Here is a 21,745-nt window from a genome sequence, read left to right on the forward strand (position 1 = left end):
TCCGAGGGTGTTCAAGGGGCTTGATGTTGGCGCAGAGAGGTAAACGTGTTCACAATCTCTTTTCCCATTCTTCCTCTCCCAAGCAAGGGACTTCATGGGTTTTACTGGCTCACCAGGAGACTGTAGGAATCTTTAGTGTGGGGGCATGGAGACTCTAATGCAATCACTTCTTATTTCTCTGCTAGGCCTACATTCCCTGACATAGACATGGGATTCCCCACCTTAAATAAATGTAGAAAAATAAAAATATAGAAAAATGAAGGATAAAACATTTTCCAGAATGACATGCAGACAGCTGTGTCTGTGATTTTTTTTTTTTTTTTTGCTTTGCAATTAGTATTCTAAAGAGATGCCCAAAAGAACAAAACTTTCATAAATTTAAAAACAAATTAGGTTGAGCACGGTGGCTCACACCTGTGATCTCAGAACTTTGGGAGGCCAAAGTGGGAGGATCGCTTGAACCCAGGAGTTCAAGACCAGCCTAGGCAATATGGGGAGACCCTGCCTCTACATAAAATGAAAAATAGAAAAAATTAGCTGGGCACAGTGGCACATGCCTGTGGTTCCAGCTACTCGGGAGGCTGAGATAGGAACATCATCTGAGCCTGGGAGGTTGAGGCTGCAATGAACCATGATGGCACTGCTGCACTCCAGCCTGGGCAATAGAGCAAGACCCCATCACAAACAAACAAACAAACAAACACATTCATTCATACACTTAGTTCTGCTCTTTAGATTTAAACTCATAAGTATAGAGATGAGTTTTATTTTTATTTATTTTTTATTTTGAGATGGAGTCTCGTTCTGTGGCCCAAGCTGGAGTGCAGTGGCACAATCTTGGCTCACTGCAACCTCTGCCTCCCGGGTTCTAGTGATTCTCCCGTCTCAGCCTCCTAAACAGCTGGGATTACAGGTGTGCGCCACCACGCCCAGCTAATTTTTGTATTTTTAGTAGAGATGGGGTTTCACCATGTTGGCCAGGCTGGTCTTGAATTCCTGACCTCAGGTGATCCGCTCGCCTCGCCCTCTCAAAGTGCAGGGATTACAGGCGTGAGCCACCGCGCCTGGCTGAGATGAGTTTTGAAACTTGTTCAATCTGTGTAATTTCACCAGACTACCAAGATGAAATTCCATTTCCCACGGAGTATGATTGTGAAAGGCCCAAGTTAACTGTCTTGTTACCACGCTGCAGATATGGGTATGAATGCTGTTCTCTTATGCACCTGCAAATATCTTCTTCCCCAATTCAAGACTCTTTGGTCTTGAATTGGAGCAATGCTCAGCCGTATGTGAAGGATCAGGAGTATAAGGCAGAACCTCATTATCACTGTGGTAGAAGAAAAAGACAGCTGAAGTACACAGCAAGCTGATTCTGGTCACCAGCTGCGACATGGTTCCTTGATGGACCTGCTTCCTTGATGGTTGAAAGATCACCGAAAACATTCCTGTAGTCATTGGAGTTGGGCGTATTGACTCAGCGAAGGAAATGGTGCATCACTGGGATAACTGTCTCTATTAAGAGGGTATTAGAAAGGGCTTAGGGGATTTAGTCTTTGTTAGGATGCAGGGGATGTTGGATCATTTTTGTGGTTTGGACCATATCCTTCTTTTTGCCTGTATCGGGGTATGATTGTGGAATGATCTTGTTTTTTCTCACTCTGTCGTAGTGGCCAGGTGGCCTTGCCTGATGTTGCTGTCCTTTGAAGTTGTTTATGCTCAGCAGGATACACGATGGCTTAGCTGTGGGTGCCAGGCCAGTTCCCTCCTGTCAGGGGTGACTTTTCCCTTTGCGAACACACAAACACTTCTCTGCTATGGAAATCCAGCCATTTGCACTGAGTCATGCCATTAGGATGGGGGTCATGTCTGGGTCAGTGAGTCACGATCAGCTGCTGCCGTTGTATATTGAGGGCCAGGACAGTAGGCCAGGCTTCCCGATTCCCTCAGCTGCTACCTAAGGCCCCCAGCACCTCACTGCGGAAGGGAAGGGAGTATATTTCTGGACAGCCTGTCAAGACTGTGTGCCGTCTGTTCTTCATCATTTCATTATTTTTAAATTTAATTTAATTTTATTAATTTTATTTTTTTGTAGATGGAGTCTTGCTGTGTTGCCCAGGCTGGAGTGCAGTGGTGTGATCTTGGCTCACTGCAACCTCTGCCTTCTGATTTCAAGTAATTCTCCTGCCACAGCCTCCTGAGTAGATGGGATTACAAGCATGTGCCATTGTGTCCGACTAATTTTTGTATTTTTAGTAGAGACGGGAGTTTACCATGTTGGCTAGGCTGCTCTCAAACTCCTGACCTCAAGTGATCCACCCACCTCAGCCTCCCAAAGTGCTGGGGTTATAAGCATGAGCCACTGTGCCAGGACTGTTCCTCCTCATTGCAAATGCTCATTCCTTGAACCCTTCCACAGATACAGGTTCTTAAAAAAAATTAGCTCAACTTTCTCACCCACTTAAGGCTTGCAGAGACAGAGTAAGAAATTTCTGGGCCAGGTGCGGTGGCTCATGCCTAATCCCAGCACTTTGGGAGGCCAAGGCATGCAGATCACTTGAGGTCAGGGGTTCGAGACCAGCCTAACCAACATGGTGAAACCCCGTCTTTACTAAAAATACAAAAAATAGTTGGTCATGGTGGCACATGCCTGTAATCCCAGCTACTTGGGAGGCTGAAACAGGAGGATTGCTTGAACCTGGGGTCGGGCTGTGGGGGGAGGCGGAGGTTGCAGTGAGCCGAGATCATGCCATTGCACTCCAGCCTGGGCAACAAGAGTGAAACTCTGTCTCAAAAAAAAAAAAAAAAGAAAGAAAGAAAAAAGAAATTTTTTCCCATTGACATGCATGCTTCTGGGTGAAAAGGGGATACAGGTTTGAAGACATTCAACGGGCTACATGTTTTTAGAGGTGAGTTTCGTAGCAGTTGAGGTGTGTATATAAAAAACCAATCCATCCTTCAGAAGCAGCTCCGGTGTTCCCTGGGGAGACTTCCCAAGTAGGTCCCTGGGCTGGGGTTTCTTTCCTGTGTTCTCCCAGCATCCCTGCCTTCTACTTCAGTTCTGATGTGTGTACAACTCCTGATTTCCCTTCCTTTTCCTTCCTTTTCCCTTTCCCTTTCCCCTTCTCTCCCCTCTCCCTCTTCCCCCTTTTTTTTCCTTTCAACAGAGTCTCACTCTGTTGTCCAGGCTGGAGTGCAGTGGTGCAATCATGGCTCACTGCAGCCTTGACCTCCCAGGCTCAAGTGATCCTCCCTCCTCCGCCTCCCAAGTAGTTGGAACTAAAGGCATGTGCCACCACAACCAGCTGGTCTCAAACTCCTGGGCTTAAGGGATCCTCCCACCTCAGCCTCCCAAAGGGCTGGGATTATGAATGTAAGCCACTGCTCTCGGCCCTGATTTTCTTTACTTTAGCACATCAGGCTGAGATCTCTTTGAAAACTCAGATTGTAGCCTCAGTGCTTAGGACAATACTTGATGCAGAGTAGATGTTGAATCAACCGAATTGATGAGTGGCACCGATAGTTGGGCTTTGGTGGGCAAGTTCAAGACTGGTGGTACTATAGTATTTTTTCTGCCCTGGTTGATCATTGTTTGTTTTTCTCCCTTTCTCCCTCTAAAGTACTCATGTAATGGAGGAAAATCCATATCTGCAGCTGGACCCAGCCATACCAGGAGTGTATTTTGGAAATCCATACCCATTTGGGATTGATCCGGTAATAATGTCTTCTTGGGTTAAATATTTATTGTGTGAACTGTCTTGTGGAGGAGACCTCTGGATAGAGAAGAAAAGGCCAACAAAGCCTGTCAAATCAACAAACTTGTATTGAGATAAAATAACTTCTGCTGATGTTTTTGTGACACGTAGAGCCAGATTCAAGTAAATGTTCTATCTACACCTTCTACCCAGCCCCATTTTCCATATAGTTCCCCAAACATCTGCCTCTTTCTCCATCAGTCACATCCCTGGTGCTTAATAATTGCTTCTTTAAAAGGCACTTGGTTGCCTGGGGAGAATGCATATTACATAAGCTGTTTAGCATCCTAATCAAGTTTAAGTTCCCTGCTTTGTATTTTCTCGCAGTGGGAAACATTTCCCTTGTTTCTAAAAAAGTGTGGATTTGTTTTTATGTTTGCTTTGTTTTACTGCATAGAATTGACACTTTTTTAAAAGGTATTTGCTTCATTTTATTTGTTATATCTATCCTAGTCAGCTTGATTTGAGCTAAGCAAAACAATACTTCCTCGCAGCCTGTAGATATAAAGTGGTTTTGAGGAGATACAACACATGCCCATTCATGTAAAGCTGTTTATTTTTATTGGCCCAGTGCATGCTGCCACCAGGTGGCGGCCTTATGCTCCAAATGAAAACTGAACCTGGCAAATGCTGTCCATGTTTCTTCTAAGCTCTTTCTCTATGGGAGAGAACCTGAGACCTCAGTTTTTGTTGCTGACAGTTAGAAGTAAATAGTACTAGCCCTAAAATTGGTTCTCCTGTCTCTCCTGGCTTACAGGTCACCTCTTCTTAAGTTTTCCTGGGTCATCCTGCTATCTCCCGCCTCCCTGCCCTTATACAAACAGAAAGTTTGCCCAGGATTTGTTTATACTTGCCACCCAGGGACACCTGCATTCCAAGTTTTATCAAAAGTGGTAAAGTCCTTGAAGGCTGGTTTGTAAGTTGCAAAGCGCTAAAAACTAATTTGAATTTTTGTGGCCTGCAAGACATTGTCCTTGGTCAAAGGAATTTCATGTTTAGTAAGCAGGTGGAGAAGGAATCTAGATGGGGATGATCTTAGGGTCTGGTTGATCTTCCTTTGTTTGGAATCTCATTGCTCCGATAGTCTCGTCTCTCCCCTCCACAGCCCACAGTTAATTCATCAGCAAATCCTGCCTGTCCATTTCTGCTCCTCAGACAGAGTGGAGCTACAGTATTTCACATTGCAGAACTGAATGATCCTGAGTTTCTACTCTGCATGCAATTTTGTCATCTGCCCACAAGTTAGAAAAGAAAGAAAATATGTCAGAGTGAAAGAGAATGTGGGATTTTGAAAATAATGAAATCTGTTCCTAGTAACATTTAGAATGTTGAAAATTTCTGGTCTTTCTATCCTAAAATAATACATATATATATGATTTTAAAAATCTATACCACACAAAATATTATATAAAGAAAAGCAGGAGTTGGCCAGGTGTGGTGGCTCATGCCTATAATCCCAGCACTTTGGGAGGTTGAGGCGGGTGGATCACTTGAGGTCAGGAGTTTGAGACCAGCCTGGCCAACATGGTGAAACCTTGTCTCCTCTAAAAATACAGAAATTAACTGGGCACGTTGGTACATGCCAGTAGTCCCAGCTAGTTGGGAGGCTGAAGCAGGAGAATTGTTTTATCCTGGGAGGCGGAGGTTGCAGTGAGCTGAGATCATGCTACTGCACAACAGCCTAGGCAACCAGAGTGAGAGCCCATCTCAAAAAAAAAAAAAGTAAAAATACCAAAATTAGCCGGGCATGGGTGGCATATGCCTGTGATCCCAGCTACTTGGGAGGCTGAGGCAGGAGAAGTACATGAATCTGGGAACCTGAGGTTGCAGTAAGCTGAGATCACACCACTGCACTCCAGCCTGGGTGATACAGAGAGACTTTTCTCAAAAGAAAAAAAAAAAGAAAATAAAAGTAGAAGTTGCCTTTCCTACCTCTCCAGTTCCTGTAGTCCTGTTCCTCAGAGATAACCACTTTAACAGAACATGTCTGTATTCGTCCATTTTCATGCTGGTGATAAAGACATCCCCAAGAATGGGTAATTTATAAAGAAAAAGATTGTGTGGGGAGGCCATGCAATCATGGCAGAAGGTGAAAGGCACATCTTACATGGTGGCAGGCAAGAGAGAGAATGAGCGCCAAGTGAAATGGGTTTCCTGTTATAAAACCATCAGATCTCGTGAGACTTATTGACTCCTGTGAGAACAGTATGGGGGAAACCACCCCCCATGATTCAATGATCTCCCACCGGTTTCCTCCCACAGCACGTGGGAATTATGGGAGCTACAATTCAAGATGAGATTTGGGTGGGGACACAGCCAAACCATATCAATGTCTGTCCCTGTGTTAGTACTTATATCATATATATATATATAGGCTTACTTTTTACATAACACATATTTCTACAGTGCATTTACTGACTGCATTTGGTGTCTATTTGTGAATCAAATCACAAAATATTTGGCCTTCATCATAGCTGGCTTTAATGTGTTTCTGAAAATTTTATAACAAATGAACACAACAAAATGGTTAAGAGCCTGGGCTCTTAACGTGGGAATCAGACTGCCTGTGTTTAACTCTTTGCTTTTCTGTTTACTTGCTCTGTGAGTTTGAGCATGTTAACATCTCTATATCTGTTTCCTCGCCTATAAAATGCATATAATAACAGCCCTAGGCTGGGTGCGATGGCTCACACCTGTAATCCCAGCACTTTGGGAGGCCAAGGCATGCGGATCATTTGAGGTCAGGAGTTCGACACCAGCCTGGCCAACGTGGTGAAATCCCATCTCTATTAAAAATACAAAATTAGCTGGGCAGGGTGGTGGGTGCCTGTAATCCTTGCTACTAGGGAGGCTAAGGCAGGAGAATTGCTTGAACCCGGGAGGCAGAGGTTGCAGTGAGCCGAGACTACACCACTGCACTCCAGCCTGAGCGACAGAGCAAGACTCTGTCTCAAATATATATATATATATATATACATATAAAAATAAAAATAAACACCAGCCCCAACTCCTAGGGTTGTTCAGCAAATGAAATTATGTTTACACATAAAATCCCTAGAACAGAGTCTGATGCACAAACATGGTAAATACTCCTTAAATATTAGTTGCTCTTATGTTATTTCTTCCTAGGTATGTAAGTAAATACTCTTCCTGCAGTTATGATAAATTACCTTATCTGTAAAATGAGAATAACTATATCTCACAGAGTTTTCAGTAGAACTAAATGAAATAGACACATCTAAATTGCTTAGTATGTGCTTGGTACTTAACTATTAACATTTTAAAATTGTCTTTTTATTTATTTATTTATTTAGAGGCAAGGTCTTGCTCTCTTGCCCAGGCTGTAATGTAGTGGCATGATCATGGCTTACTGCAGCCTCGACCTCCTGGGCTCAATCTCCCTGCTTCAGCCTTCCAAGCAACTGGGACTACAAGCACGTGCCATGCCATGCTGGGCTAATTTTTGTTTGTTTGTTTGTTTTGAGATGGAGTTTCCCTTTTGTTGCCCAGGCTGGAGTGCAATGGTGCGATCTCAGCTCACTGCAACCTCTGCCTCCCGGGTTCAAGTGATTCTCCTGCTGCTTCAGCCTCCTTAGCAGCTGGGATTACAGGCATGAGCCACCATGCCATGCTGAGCTAATTTTTAAAGAAATTTTTTGTAGAGACGGGGTCTCACTTTGTTGTCAGGCTGGTCTTAACCTCCTGACCTCAAGGGATCTTGCTGTCTTAGCCTCCCAAAGTGGTGGGATTACAAGCGTGAGCCACTGCATCTGGCCAACATTTTTAATGTGTCAGATTTGGCTGGGTTTAAAGTGTGCTAGCACACCTGCCCTCGCTGCATTGAGTGTGCCTATGGGAACTGTCCAGCCAGGTGGGCAAGGGGAATGCCAACGGCTGGGGCACACCTGGTGCCACTTAGATGCCAAGGCCCATGTGAGGGTAGAGGAGGCATCTCTGGGGTCTGGGCACCTGTTATTGGAGTCCCTTCTCCCCGCTTCCCAGCAGCCGCCTCCTCAGTAGGTGCACCTCTGGCCTGGCTCAGGACATTGCAAAGGAAGGATCAGTGCAAATTAGCACCTGACCATGTGAGCACGTGCGTGTGTTGGTGGGAGCGAGATGACTGTGTTTGAGGTTGTGTCTGGTTGGATGTTGGCCCCTTAACAGAAGCAAAGAAGTTTGGAGGAGGAAGTCATTTAGGAGAAAAGGTGAGAAAGCCATTGTGCCCTTGTCACCTTTGACATGTCCCAGAGCAAACCTGAAAAGAATTTGGGATGTACCTCAAGTACAGATGGGGACAGGGGAAGGAGCAAGGACTTGGAATCCTTTCCACAGAGTGGGCGTGGAGACCATGGGGCTGCTGAGATTTAAATGGGGAAGATGAATGTTAGTGACTCTGGTCCTTAGCCAGCGTGAGACCCTAACTAACCCCTCCACCCACCTGCCCCCTGCACGACCACCCAGTGTGCTTTCTCCTCATGTCAGTATCATCAGTATTGTTTGGGGCAGGACAGGTACACATGATCCCCACCTGGCAGTGCTGTTTAAAACAGGGGTCGTGTAGAAGGCAGGGACTGTGTCTTACCCATCGTGCTTACAAAGATTGGCTACTGGAACAGCTTTTTGAGAAGGGCCTGGGGAAATGCTTCGTAATGTGAAGCACTACAGACTTTCAGAGTAAGAGGTGGTATTATTAAAAAGGATTGGATACATTCATGGGCCAATGATCTACAGACCATGATTAGGGAAACTGAGGCAAGTTTGAGCTCTTGCCATAATGGCACAGATTAGCTTTCCTCTTTTTTTTTTTTTTTTTTGAGACAGAGTCTTGCTCTGTCACCCAGGCTGGAGTACAATGGCACAATCTCGGCTCACTGCAACCTCCGCCTCCTGGGTTCAAACGATTCTCCTGCTTCAGCCTCCTGAGCAGTTGGGATTACAGGAACCCACCAACATGCCCAGCTAATTTTTGTATTTTTAGCAGAGACAGGGTTTCACCATGTTGACCAGGCTGGTCTTGAACTCCTTACCTCAAGTGATCCACCTGCCTCGGCCTCCCAGATTATCTTTTCATGTAGGATTTTTCTCCTCTATTTTTCCTGCAGCAGTTTGATAATAGCACTAATGATCCTGTTACTTTTGTCCTTAAAGTTGCATTTATAAAGGGTTTCATCCTTTTTTCCTTTTCAGACTCTAAAATGCATGCATTGAGCTTGACTGAAATATGAAAGTGCAGTTCCCAGAACGATTTGCTCAGGGAAAGTTGTGCTGCAGCCCTCGACTCCAGTAGAACTTCTAAGACTCTCTCACTTGTTTTTGCCCCATTTCCCATCCAGATTTGGAACTTGGCTTCAAACAAACTCACATTTTTGAACTCCTATAAAATGAAGATGTCGGTGGTCCTAGGAATTGTCCAGATGGTTTTTGGTGTCATCCTCAGCCTTTTCAATCACATGTAAGTTTCCTGATGGACCCTCTGCCTGCTCTGTCTGATCGCACTGATGATGAGTGGTGACAGAGCCACTGGTTTGGGACCCGCATCTCTCTGTACAAGTTTTCTTCCTATGCGGGGTACCTCCCTGGGCATCTTGGCTTGAGCCATGACAAGCTGGTTGGCTGGAAATGGCAGCACCTCCATTTCTCCTAAGCAGACTCTCTCTGAGGTAAGTGCTCCTCTGGCCACAGAAATATTTGAGGGTTCAAAAAAGACTGGAGGCCAGGCACAGTGTCTCACACCTGTAATCCCAGTACTTTGGAAGGCCGACAGATGGATTGCCTGAGGTCAGGAGTTCAAGACCAGCCTAGACAACATGGTGAAACCTTGTCTCTACTAAAAATACAAAAATTAGCCAGGTGTGGTGGTGGGCACCTGTAATCCCAGCTACTTGGGAGGCTGAGGCAGGAGAATCCCTTGGACCTGGAGACAGAGGTTGCAGTGAGCCGAGATCACATCACTGCCCTCCAGTCTGGGTGACAGAGTGAGACTCCATCTCAAAAAAACAAAAACAAAAACAAAACAAAAACCATTCTCAACTTCTAGGCTGTACAGAATCAGATGATAGGCTCGACTGGCCTGTGGGCCACACTTTGCCGACCCCTATCTTAGAGCGTTCTTAGGAAAAAGCTTCCAAGTCCCCATTATGTATCCTCTTGCCTTTAAATGTGCAACTGTGAGCTAGGTCCGCGTGCGAAGCTGTGGTCAGATCACCACCCTCTCTGTGTGGGCATGACCTTTGCTTTAGATGTTACTTCTAGACTGTGGTTCTCTCTGACTCTTTTGTGCAAAAGCACTTTCCAGTATTTCCTTCTTATTTTCTTTTCTATGCATCCATACAGGATTGCTTTTTGCTGGGGGATGTGGGGTGCTGTTGTTTGCCAGTAGTGCGAAAAAAAAGATAGAACATTTTGTGCTTTTGTGCTTTGAGAGAATAATTAAGTCCTAATGTTCCCTTGATGTTCTATCTTGTGTATTTGTGTGTTTTCCACCCCCAGATACTTCAGAAGAACTCTCAACATCATTCTGCAATTTATCCCTGAGATGATTTTTATCCTGTGTCTGTTTGGATACCTGGTTTTCATGATCATTTTCAAGTGGTGCTGCTTTGACGTCCATGTATCTCAGCATGCCCCCAGCATCCTCATCCACTTCATCAACATGTTTCTGTTTAACTACAGTGACTCTTCCAATGCACCCCTCTACAAACATCAGGTATTTCTGCTTTTTAAAAATTCTTCTTTTATTTACTTGATTATGTCAAATTTCTCTCCTACTCTTTTTTTTTTTTTTTTTTTGAGACAGAGTCTTGCTCTGTCACCCAGGCTGGAGTGCAGTGGCACAATCTTGACTCACTGCAACCTCTGCTTCCTGGGTTAAAACGATTTTCCTGCCTCAGCCTTCTGAGTAGCTGGGACTATAGGTGCACACCACCACGCCTGGCTAATTTTTGTGTTTTTAGTAGAGACAGGGTTTCACCATATTGGCCAAGCTGCTGTTGAACTCCTGACCTTAAGTGATCCACCTGCCTTGGCTTCCCAAAATGCTGGGATTACAGGTGTGAGCCACAGCACCTGGCCTCTCTCCTACTCTTGAGTGTTGCCAAAAGTAGTTATTTATAAAACGGAGCCATCTTGGCATCCAGTGGAGGCTGTTACATCCTTTACATTTCAAAAGGGTCTTATTAACGAAGGTGCAAGCACTGAGGGCTATGGTGTGGCTGCAGCCATTCTTGTTGGGTAATACATGAGAGGGATAATTGCAGAGGGGTTGAAGATTGTCTTGTACATTGGCTATGAAGCGGGAAAAAAATAACCCTTCAAATTGATAGGCTTGCAATGGTAGAATGTTCTCTATGGCACCTTAATATTTAATAATCTTTTATTCAAAGAGTGCACTCTGGCTAAATTAACAAGAATAATAATTGAAATAGAATCAAGAAGAGAAGACCCTGTATTCACATGGGTAGATGGTTTCTGGAAAACCATGAATCAAGCTCATGCTCTTCTGTGAGCTTCCAAAGCTGGCGGGAGCTGCTGTTTTGCATTTGTTGCTCCTCTTCCAGAGACAGTTCATCCCAACCATTGCACTTTATTGCCACTCTGATTTCTTCCATTTCTTTTCGTCTCATTACCAACTTAATATTTACTTACTTACTTAATTAATTAATTTATTTTTGGAGATGGAGTCCCACTCTGTCACCCAGGCTGGAGTGCAGGGGCATGATCTTGGCTCACTGTGACCTCCGCCTCCTGGGTTCAAGTGATTCTCCTGCCTCAGCCTCCCAGGTAGCTGGGATTATAGGCGCCCACCACCAGGCCTGGCTAATTTTTGCATTAGAGACAGGGTTTTACCATGTTGGCCAGCTGGTCTTGAACTCCTGACCACAGGTAATCCACCCACCTCAGCCTCCCAAAGTGCTGGGATTACAGGTATGAGCCACCACGACTGGCCAATATTTTATTTTAAAAAGGTATACAAATCCTATTGGAGCTGGATATAAAAATAACTCTGAGTAATTCTTTGATAACACAAATAACAGTAGCTTTTTCTCCTTGGCTTCTCCCAGTGATTAACCTGATCATATTATCTGAGGGTAGATTTTCACTAAAAAAGGCCCATTTCTATAGGTCCTGATTCCTCTGGATGAAGCCCTGTGACTAGTTCCACAAGGCCAGCTGCCCTTCAGTGCAAAGGTTGTCTGTCAGCGATTGCGCCCATCAGATGTCCTAGTTAATGTCATGTTTCCACGGCCACACCCCTTCTCATGAGTTCGATTACTAGTTGTGTCCTCTTTCCCTACCCAAGCATTGATAAGAAAAAGAAAAGGCTCAGCGCAGTGGCTCACGCCTGTAATCCCAGCACTTTGGGAGGCCAGGGCAGGCAGATCACCTGAGGTCAGGAGTTCGAGACCAGCCTGTCCAACATGGTGAAACCCTGTCTCTACTAAAAATACAAAAAATTAGCTGGGCATGGTGGCGGGTGCCTATAATCCTAGCTACTTAGGAGGCTGAGGCAGGAGAATCACTTGAACCCAGGAGGCACAAGGTCACGCCACTGCACGCCAGCCTGGGCGACAGAGCGAGACTCCATCTCAAAAAAATAGTGGAGTGAGGGTGGAAGATGGAACATATAAAGTGTTCCCTCTATTATCAGGGTGAATCTTGTTACAACTGAGATAATAAATTGTCTCCTGGCATTTACTGTGACCTTGGTCAGAATGCTTGGAGAAAGGTGAAGGCTCAAGATATGTTTTTCTATTTCCTTCGAGCTCCGTGCTCTCAATCCTTCTCAGTAGCCCTGACTGAGCCTTCTGAGGCTGGCTGGTTCTTTTGACCATAGCAGCTATGAGTCACTCCTCTAAACTGGTCGCTGGGGTGTGCATAAGAAAGGAGGCAGGGGTGTGAGGACGTGAAAGGTGATCTGGAGCGGGAAGATAACAGGGACTCCTCCAGGGTTTCAGCAGAGGCCTGAAGACCGCGGCTGCCTCACTCCAAAGGGAAGGCGAGAGAGACCGAGAGTGAGTTCAAAGTGGGTAACCCACAGCCTGTTGAGTAACTCGCCCACGTTGAAGGGATGAAAGTCAGGTAGCGATGGTGAGGAACTTCTTTTTTCTTTTTTAAGAGATAGGAGCAGGAGAGCTCAGATAATTATCTAGGACTCCAAATATAAAATTACCGGTTGAATAATATTTATGACTTAAAGTGACCCAAGGACTTTTGAGTACCACCGAGTGACTGGTGACGTCATGAGGCCTGCCATGGTTTTCATCAGACCCAGGTAAAAACGGCCCCCATGGGACGGAGTTGAAGACAAGGGGTGCCCTTATAATGTTTCATGTGTACTTCTTGTTTAAAAGACTGGTTACATATGGTACAAGGGGCTACTCAGAGAATGAGGACTACAGAGAGTTTCCAGTGTCTACCCTGTGTCGAACATTTGGATACACTGGAGAGATATTGCTCTATCTGCAAAGGGAATATTCCAGATGTGAAGGTCAATGGATTCATTGAAATGCTTTAGATCTCTCAAAATAAAGTGCTAGTGAGATGGCCCATAGTGGTCATTTTCATCATGTAAAGTGTGCTGTTCTGTCATGTGAAAATGATGAGATCTCGCCATTTTGGTCTTGCAGCAAGAAGTCCAAAGTTTCTTTGTGGTTATGGCTTTGATCTCTGTGCCGTGGATGCTTCTGATTAAGCCGTTTATTCTTAGAGCCAGTCATCGGAAATCCCAGGTAAGGGCTGTTTGTTTCAGTTCACCTTACTTTGCATAGGAATGTGGGTTTCTGGAAAGATAAATCTTGGGTTTAGGGAGAATCGTCCTGGGCTGCCAGGGCCAGAAGAATGGTGTTGAGGAACTGACCCACCCTGAGTATGTTTCGTTCTATGGAGCTAGACTTTTCCACTGGGCCGTCTTATTTCCAACAAGACACTCGATTAAGGGCAAGTGCATTTAAACCTTATGTCTTGGCTGGGCATGTTGGCCCACACCTGTAATCCTAGCACTTTGGGAGGCCAAAGTGGGTGGATCACCTGAGGTCATGAGTTTGAGACCAGCTTGGCCAACATGGTGAAACCCTGTCTCTACTAAAAATACAAAAATTAGCCAGGTGTGGTGGTGGGTGCCTGTAATCCCAACTGCTTGGGAGGCTGAAGCAGGAGAATCACTTGAACCCAGGGTTGGCGGGGGAGATTGTAGTGAGCCAAGATCATACCACTTCACTCTAGCCTGGGCGAAAGGGCGAAACACCGTCTCAAAAATAAAATACAATAAAATAAACCTTATGTCTTGCAGACTTTGTTCAGGGTGTATGTGTGCTGAGTCTAGTGGTAGTTAATGATTTATAAGGGTCTGAATGTGGTTGTTTTATTAGTTATAAATAATATTTTATTATAATTTTACTTTTAAAACAAATATTAAAAGCTTTTGTGTGAGACTTTACTGTATTATGTTACAAATTGTGTCAGGGAATTAGAAGAATAAACAAATTTAATTAGGTCAGTTTTTGTTTGTTTGTGATTTTTCCCCTATTGCCAAATACCAAGTTCAGCCCACTTTCTCTTTTTGTCTAAACTGCCCGTGAGCCTCAGATGTACTCAGGGGTGAAGCAGAGTTTAATATCAGCCTAAACCAAATAGGATTTAGGAAGATTAACCTTCCAGAGGACATCAGCGTCTAGCTGTGACACACAGATGGTTTGAGATGGTCGTTCTCTGCTTTCCTCTATTAGTGCAAAAGATTAAGTGGAATGTGCTGAGACCATGTATGTTTTAAATGGTTGTAGATGTGTTCAGATTAAATTCTCTTTCTCTGAGATCTTTGTTGGATATTGACCTGGACGCGCAGCAGAGTCAGGGACCTAGACATGACGAGACTTGGGTTCAGGAAGTTTGTCCCTATGTGACGCTCTGCTTCTCTGTCACCTGCCTCTCCTCCCACTGTCTCCTTATTTCCTGCCAGTCTGAACTCGTTCCAAAGCTTAGCTGAAATGTAATCTATATGAGATATGCATAAAGAGGAAGACAAAGCAAGGAAGTCTTGGTTATTGTTTGGTTAATTGGTAGGAGAGCAAAGTGGTTAAGGGTTGTTGAGGTGGGTGCTTGTCCAGACAGGTGACCAGGTATTTCAAAGAGGGTGGCAAATACCTGTTTGGAGAAGGAGATGCAAGTTTTGTTTTTTTTCTAGAGACCAGGTCTCGTGCTGTCTCTGAGGCCAGAGTGCAGTGGCTATTCACAGGCACAATCATAGCTCACTGCAGCCTCTGATTCCTGGGCTCAAGCCATCCTCCTGTGTCAGCCTCCCAAGTAACAGGCATGCCACCCTGCCTGGCTCAGCTTTTTTTTTTTTTGAGATGGGCTCTCACTATGCTGCCCAGGCTGCTGTCAAACTCATGGCCTCAAGTGATTGTATTTTTTTTTTTCCTAGGAACTAAATCTCTCCATAAGCCAAGAGCCAGGTTACTGTAGGCTCTCCTGAGTTCCAAGACTGTAAAATAATAGCTTGTCTTGCTCTTCACACCGCACAAGCTCTTTAAACAGTTGCTGATCTCAAAGTGGTAGATTTCTCCTTTGCGCCACCAGTTGACTTAAACAGAGGGAGGGAGGGAGAGAGAGTTTTCCTAGTCTGCCTTCATGGATGACAGCTCTGAAAGTGACTGGTAACGGGAGCTCCTGAAGACAGCGTGGAGGCCTATTCCCTTGGCCCTTGGGATGCACAGCTGTTGGTTGTTTCCTCCAGCAGCTACTTAGGGTCCTTTACATGTTAGAAACATTACCACCTCCATTCAAGAGATGGTCCTATAATGGCGTTATTGGCCCCCTCTCCACCTCTCTTTCATGAGATTTTACAGACCTAATACATAGAGATAAACAATTTGTTCTGACGGACTTCAGGTAATATGAACAGGGGTCCTGTCTATTAGCCTCTCCTACAACCTGGGTCCCTGCTGAATGTGGCCTGGGAACCTCTCCACTAGAGGGCCGCCTGTGGCATGGCCCTGATGACACGCCCTGTGGGCAGCCAGTGCGTACACATCTCCTTCTGAGAGCGCTTGTGGCCAGTCACCAGGCCCCCCACGTTCTGTTTCCCCTTCCGACTTGCTGCTGTGAACCCAGGTCCCCCCATACTGCCACATCTCAGGTCATAGTGAAATAACTGTGTGTTTCTATTTAAAATCTTCATCTCGACATGTGTGCTTTTTATGGTAAATGTTACTGAAACATATAACATACAGAGACGTGCATGAATAACGAGGCAGCAATCCGTGAAGTATCACAATATGAACACGTTCATGTCACCCGCACTCAAATCGAGAAACTGGTCATCTTTAGAACCTGAGAATCCTGACTGGGCATGGTGGCTCATGCCTGTAATCCCAGCACTCTGGGAGGCCGAGGCAGGTGGATTGCCTGAGGTCAGGAGTTTGAGATCAGCCTGGCCAACATGGTAAAATCCCGTCTCTACTAAAAATACAAAAATTAGCTAGGCATGGTGGTGGGTGCCTTATAATCCAGCTACTCAGGAGGCTGAAGCAAGAGAATCGCTTGAACCTGAGAGGTGGAGATGGCAGTAAGCTGAGATCGCCGCCATTGCATTCCAGCCTAGGCGACAAGAGCGAGACTCCATCTCAAAAAAAAAAAAAAAAAAAAAAAGTTCTTTGTGCCTCCTTCCTGTCACTCTTACCCCAAGAGCAAAGATTGTGGTGACCTCCAGGACTGTCAGTTCATTTTGCCTGTTCTTGAACTTTATTTAAATGAAATCATCCAGAATGTCTTCTTTGGGATCTGTCTTCTCTCATCCAACATTGCCGTGTTAGTAATTACAAATGGTGATACTATAGACATCCTTGTATATATCTTTTGGCACATGGATTTTAATTTTTTAAAATTTTATGTATGTATTTTTAGATAGGGTCTTGCTCTATTGCCCAGATTGGAGTGCAGTGGTGGGATCATAGCTGACTCATCTCCTGGGCTCAAGTAATCCTCCCACCTCAGCCTCCTGAGTAGCTGGGATTGCAAGCCCGCACCACCGTACCCAGCTATTTTTACCGTACCCAGCTATTTTAAAATTTCTTTTGGTAGAGGTGAGATCTTGCTACATTGCCTAGGCTGGTCTGCCTTTGCCTCCCAAAGTGCTGGGCTGTAAGTGTGAGCCACTGTGCTCAGCCACATGTGTTTTTAGAAAGTTGCCAGTAGCTAATTTACAATGATTGCTGTATGTTTTATTTCATACGCCACCCAGCTTAAGCATTGTGAGATTTTAGTAAGAGAACTGCAACTAAGTATCTGGAAGGAAGATAGTCACTAGGATTCACAAGTCCAATATCATACTTCTACAACATTATTCATGTTCATTTTAACTAATTCAAGAATAATGAGCAGGCCTGGCACAGTGGCTCAAGCCTGTAATCCCAGCACTTTGGGAGGCTGAGACGGGCGGATCACGAGGTCAGGAGATCGAGACCATCCTGGCTAACACGGTGAAACCCCGTCTCTACTAAAAAAATACAAAAAAGTAGCCGGGCGAGGTGGCGGGCGCCTATAGTCCCAGCTACTCGGGAGGCTGAGGCAGGAGAATGGCGTAAACCTGGGAGGCGGAGCTTGCAGTGAGCTGAGATCCGGCCACTGCACTCCAGCCTGGGCAACAGAGCGAGACTCCGTCTCAAAAAAAAAGAATAATGAGCAGAAAATGGTTGAGTTTAGGGTTGGAAATGGAGAAACCATAATATATTTCTCCTTTGATGTTTTCTTCTATAAGTTGAAGGAGAGAGAAAATAGGATTTTGAGATGACAATTATAAAGTTAACTTGAGCCACATCCCTCCTCATGGGATAAAGAACCACAAGGTCTTGGGGAAAGGCCAACCTAGAAGCCGGCTCTCGGCACCTGGTACCCTGGACTCCTGTCTAGATGGATCTGAGCCCACTTCTGGGTCCTGCAGGGGTCTTGTTCCTCAGTCTCCTGAGGGCACACCAGGCCACTGGCATGGCCACCATGAGTCCCTGGGTGGCCAAGGGGCAGCTGTCTGTGGGGAAGGCAGGTGGAACTTAGACATTTTGGGTCAGGGTGTTTGTGTGCACATACAAGGCCCTCATGATATAGGATGAAGCCAGAGGTGAAAAAAAGAGGGCTCCCTGGTCCAGGGCCAGCTCCCACGCTGCTATGGCATGGCTTGAATTCTGAATTTCAACATGGCCTTCCCAGTTTTTACAAAGATTTATTTTTTAAGCTAGGAGACGAGAATCCCTAGACACACACACTTTCTTATTTTTTTGAGGCGGAGTCTTGCTTGGTTACCCAGGCTGGAGTGCAGTGGCGCAAACACTGCTCACTTCAGTTCAACATCCCAGGCTCAAGAGATCCTGCTGCCCTAGCCTCCTATGTAGTTGGGACAGGTGCACCCTCAGCTAGGCTAATTTTTTTTTTTTTTTTTTTTTGAGCGATGGGATCTCACTTTGTTGCCCAGGCTGATCTTGAACTCCTAGGCTCAAGCGTGGAACCTATTTTATTTAGGAATTTGTTGGCTTGATGTATAACTTTTACATATTTCAACATATGGCATGTGAACTACCATCTTTATTCTTGCCCAGAGCCCTGCAAATGTTAAGTGCAGACCTGCTAAAGAAAGGAGGGCCCTGGCCGGGTACAATGGCTCACGCCTGTAATCCTAGCACTTTGGGAGGCCGAGGCAGGTGGATCACCTGAGTTCAGGAGTTCGAGATCAGCCTGGCCAATGTGGCAAAACCCTGTCTCTATTAAAAATGCAAAAATTAGCCGGGCGTGGTGGCAGGTGCCTATAATCCCGGATACTCAGGAGGACTGAGGCTGGAGAATCTCTTGAATTCCGGGGACGGAGGTTGCAGTGAACCAAGATCATACCACTTCACTCCAGCCTGGGCAAAAGAGCAAAATTCCTTCGGAAAAAAAAAAAAAAAAAAGAGAGAGAGAGAAAGAAAGAGTCCAGATACATTGATGCCTAATTTATAATACCCCTCCCATGAAGAAGAAAGAAAGAAAGAGAGAGAGAGAGAGAGAGAGAAAGAAAGAAAACAAGAAAGAAAGAAAGAAAGAAAGAAAGAAAGAAAGAAAGAAAGAAAGAAAGAAAGAGAAAGAAAGAATCCAGATACGTTGATGCCTAATTACAATACCCCTCCCATGAAATCATTCTAGAAAAATTTTGGACATGGGACATTAAGCTTCATGGTGACTTGAAAGAAATATGCCATTCAAACTTAGGGGTAAAACCAGACCAAGTTGAATGGTGACTATGCCTAGATTTTTTTTCCATGAGTTTTTCCTAAGCTATTTTTATAGTTAATTTCACAAGGCTACATGGAAGGTACGACTGATGATTTATGACCGTGTGTATTTCTTTTAACAATGGAAAGGCACTTTTGCACTTGCATTGCTTTACTGTCGAGACTGCATAATTTGGCACATTCTGGAGCATTGTGGAGAAAAAGCACATGCACTGGAGTCAGGCGCTGGGTTTGAATCATGGCTCTGCCACTTACCCGCCTTGCCAGCTGTATGATCTTGGGCACATTTCTTTCTTTCTTTCTTCCTTCCTTCCTTCCTTCCTTCCTTCCTTCCTTCCTTCCTTCCTTCCTTCCTTCTTTCTTTCTTTCTTTCTTTCTTTCTTTCTTTTTTCCTTCCTTCCTTCCTTCCTTCCTTCCTTTCTTCCTTTTTTTTTTTGACAGAGACTCACTCTGTCCCCTAGGCTGGAGTGCAGTGGTGCAATCTTGACTCACTGCAACTTCCGCCTCCTGGCTTCAAGCAATTCTCCTTCCTCAGCCTCCCGAGTAGCTGGGATTATAGGCATGTGCTACCATGCCCAGCTAATTTTTGTATTTTTATAGAGATGGTATCTCTCTATGTTGCCCAGGCTGGTCTTGAACTCTTGGCCTCAGGCGATCCTCTCACCTTGGCCTCCCACGGCACTGGGGTTATAGGCATGAGCCACTGTGCCTGGCCTTTAAGTTTTTTTTTTTTTGAAATGGAGTCTCGCTCTGTTGCCTAGGCTGGAGTGCAGTGGTGTGATCTCGGCTCACTGCAGCCTCCACCTCCTGAGTTCCAGTGATTCTCCTGCCTCAGCCTCCCAGGTAGCTGGGATTACAGGCATGCACCACCATGCCTGGCTATTTTTGTATTTTTAGTAGAGACGGGGTTTCACTATGTTGGCCAGGCTCGTCTTGAACTCCTGACCTCAGGTGATCCACCCACCTCAGCCTCCCAAAGTGCTAGGATTATAGGCATGAGCCACTGTGCCTGGCCTAATTTTTGTATTTTTAGTAGAGACAGGGTTTCACCATGTTAGCCGCGCTGGTCTTGGACTCCTGACCTCAAGTGATCCGCCCGCCTCAGCCTCCATAAGTGCTGAGATTACAGGCGTGAGCCACCGTGCCCGGCCGGGCACATTTCTATTTTTTTTTGAGACAGAGTCTCACTCTGTCGCCCAGGCTGGAGTGCAGTGACGCAATCTTGGCTCACTGCAACCTCCACTTCCCAGGCACATTTCTTAACCTTTCTGTGCTGCAGCTTACTTCTCTAGAAAATAGGGTGATAATTGTGCTTATATAAAATGGTTGTTGTGAGGGCTTAGTGAGATAGTGTAATGTTTAGAACAATGTCTGGTACATACATAGTGTTTGAGGAGAGCCTTTATTTATATTTATATATGTTAGAATTCTCAGGGTGAGTGAGTGCATTCCTCATTTCCCTGCTTGTCCGCTGCAGGCATCCAGGATCCAAGAAGATGCCACCGAAAACATCGAAGGTGACAGCTCCAGCCTTTCCAGCGGTTCTGGCCAGAGGACTTCTGCCCACGGGGCTCAGGACGACCATGGGGAAGAGGTATCTGGGACAAGAGCCCCTGAGGAAGACTCCCCAGTTTATACAGATTCTAGATTGGACACAGGCAGTAGAGCTGGGCGGGTCTGGAGGGCCCCACGGGGCAGTAGCCCTGCCACTGCTGAGTCCTGGGAGGCTGTGAAGGTCTCAGGGAAGGGGACGTACTAGCTAGTCTAAGAGGATCAGAACAGCTATTTATCAACCAATCTGGGCACATTTTAATATTTTAGTCCAAGTACTGCTGCATCTGTATGTGTCAGGTGACTATCAGCCTCCGATCTAGTAACATAGAAGGTCCTGCGTGTCACTGAGGCCTCCTTGGCTCAACACCACACCCCTATAATCTCTCTTTTTTGTTTGGTTTTGAGATAGAGTCTAACTCTGTTGCCCAGGCTGGAATGAGCCAGTTTCAGCTCACTGCAACCTCCGCCTCCCAGGCTCAAGTGATTCTCCTGCCTCAGCCTCCCTAATAGCTGGGATTACAGGCACCTGCCACTGCACCTGGTTAATTTGTGTATTTTTAGTAGAGATGGGGTTTCACCATGTTGGCCAGGCTGATCTTGAACTCCTGACCTCAGGTGATCTGCCTGCCTTGGCCTTCCAAAGTGCTGGGATTACAGTGTGAGCCACTATGCCTGGCCCCCTGTGATCTCTTTATAATGTTATCTGCCTCTCACGTGAATTCGTATATTGTTTTGTTCCCTCATCCCTCCCGGCTTCTGCTTGTGCAAGGACAGCCACTGCCCCTCAGGAGCCCAGGCCACATCCTTCCAGATGAAGGCAGCTGTCTGTTCCATGTGTTGACTGAAGTCAGCCACATTTGTGAATCCCAGGCTGGAGGCTTTAACCAGAGCTCTGTTCTAATTTGGGAGTGGGGCCTGGGTTCCCATGAGGGCCACAGGTGCTATAAATAGCTCCATTTGTGGTATTAATTACTTATTTTAAAAAGTTTTCTCTAGATAGCCATGTGTGGTGGCTCATGCCTGTAATCCCAGCACTTTGGGAGGCCAAGGTGGGCGGATCACTTGAGGTTAGGAGTTCAAGACCAGCCTGGTCAACATGTTGAAACCCTGTCTCTACTAAAAATACAAAAATTAGCCAGGCATGGTGGTGGGCACCTGTAATCCCAGCTACTGGGGTGGCTGAGG

At 45.5% G+C, this 21,745-nt stretch overlaps 1 protein-coding gene across 5 annotated transcripts in view; it reads left to right on the forward strand.

Annotated features, from left to right (window-relative positions):
- The window catches only part of ATP6V0A4 (ATPase H+ transporting V0 subunit a4), a 95,878-nt gene that overhangs the window by 59,002 nt on the left and 15,131 nt on the right, over positions 1-21,745 (forward strand). For all 5 annotated transcript variants that reach the window (XM_033193183.1, XM_033193180.1, XM_033193182.1 and 2 more), the window contains 5 exons: positions 3,618-3,711; positions 9,086-9,204; positions 10,242-10,458; positions 13,379-13,480; positions 20,484-20,600. In XM_033193183.1, coding sequence (XP_033049074.1) covers positions 3,618-3,711; positions 9,086-9,204; positions 10,242-10,458; positions 13,379-13,480; positions 20,484-20,600 — 649 coding nt within the window. The remainder of the gene's footprint in view (positions 1-3,617; positions 3,712-9,085; positions 9,205-10,241; positions 10,459-13,378; positions 13,481-20,483; positions 20,601-21,745) is intronic.

This window comes from Trachypithecus francoisi, unplaced genomic scaffold (assembly GCF_009764315.1).
Source record: "Trachypithecus francoisi isolate TF-2019V2 unplaced genomic scaffold, Tfra_2.0 Lachesis_group4, whole genome shotgun sequence".
In the NCBI taxonomy this organism is placed as follows: Eukaryota; Metazoa; Chordata; class Mammalia; order Primates; family Cercopithecidae; genus Trachypithecus; species Trachypithecus francoisi.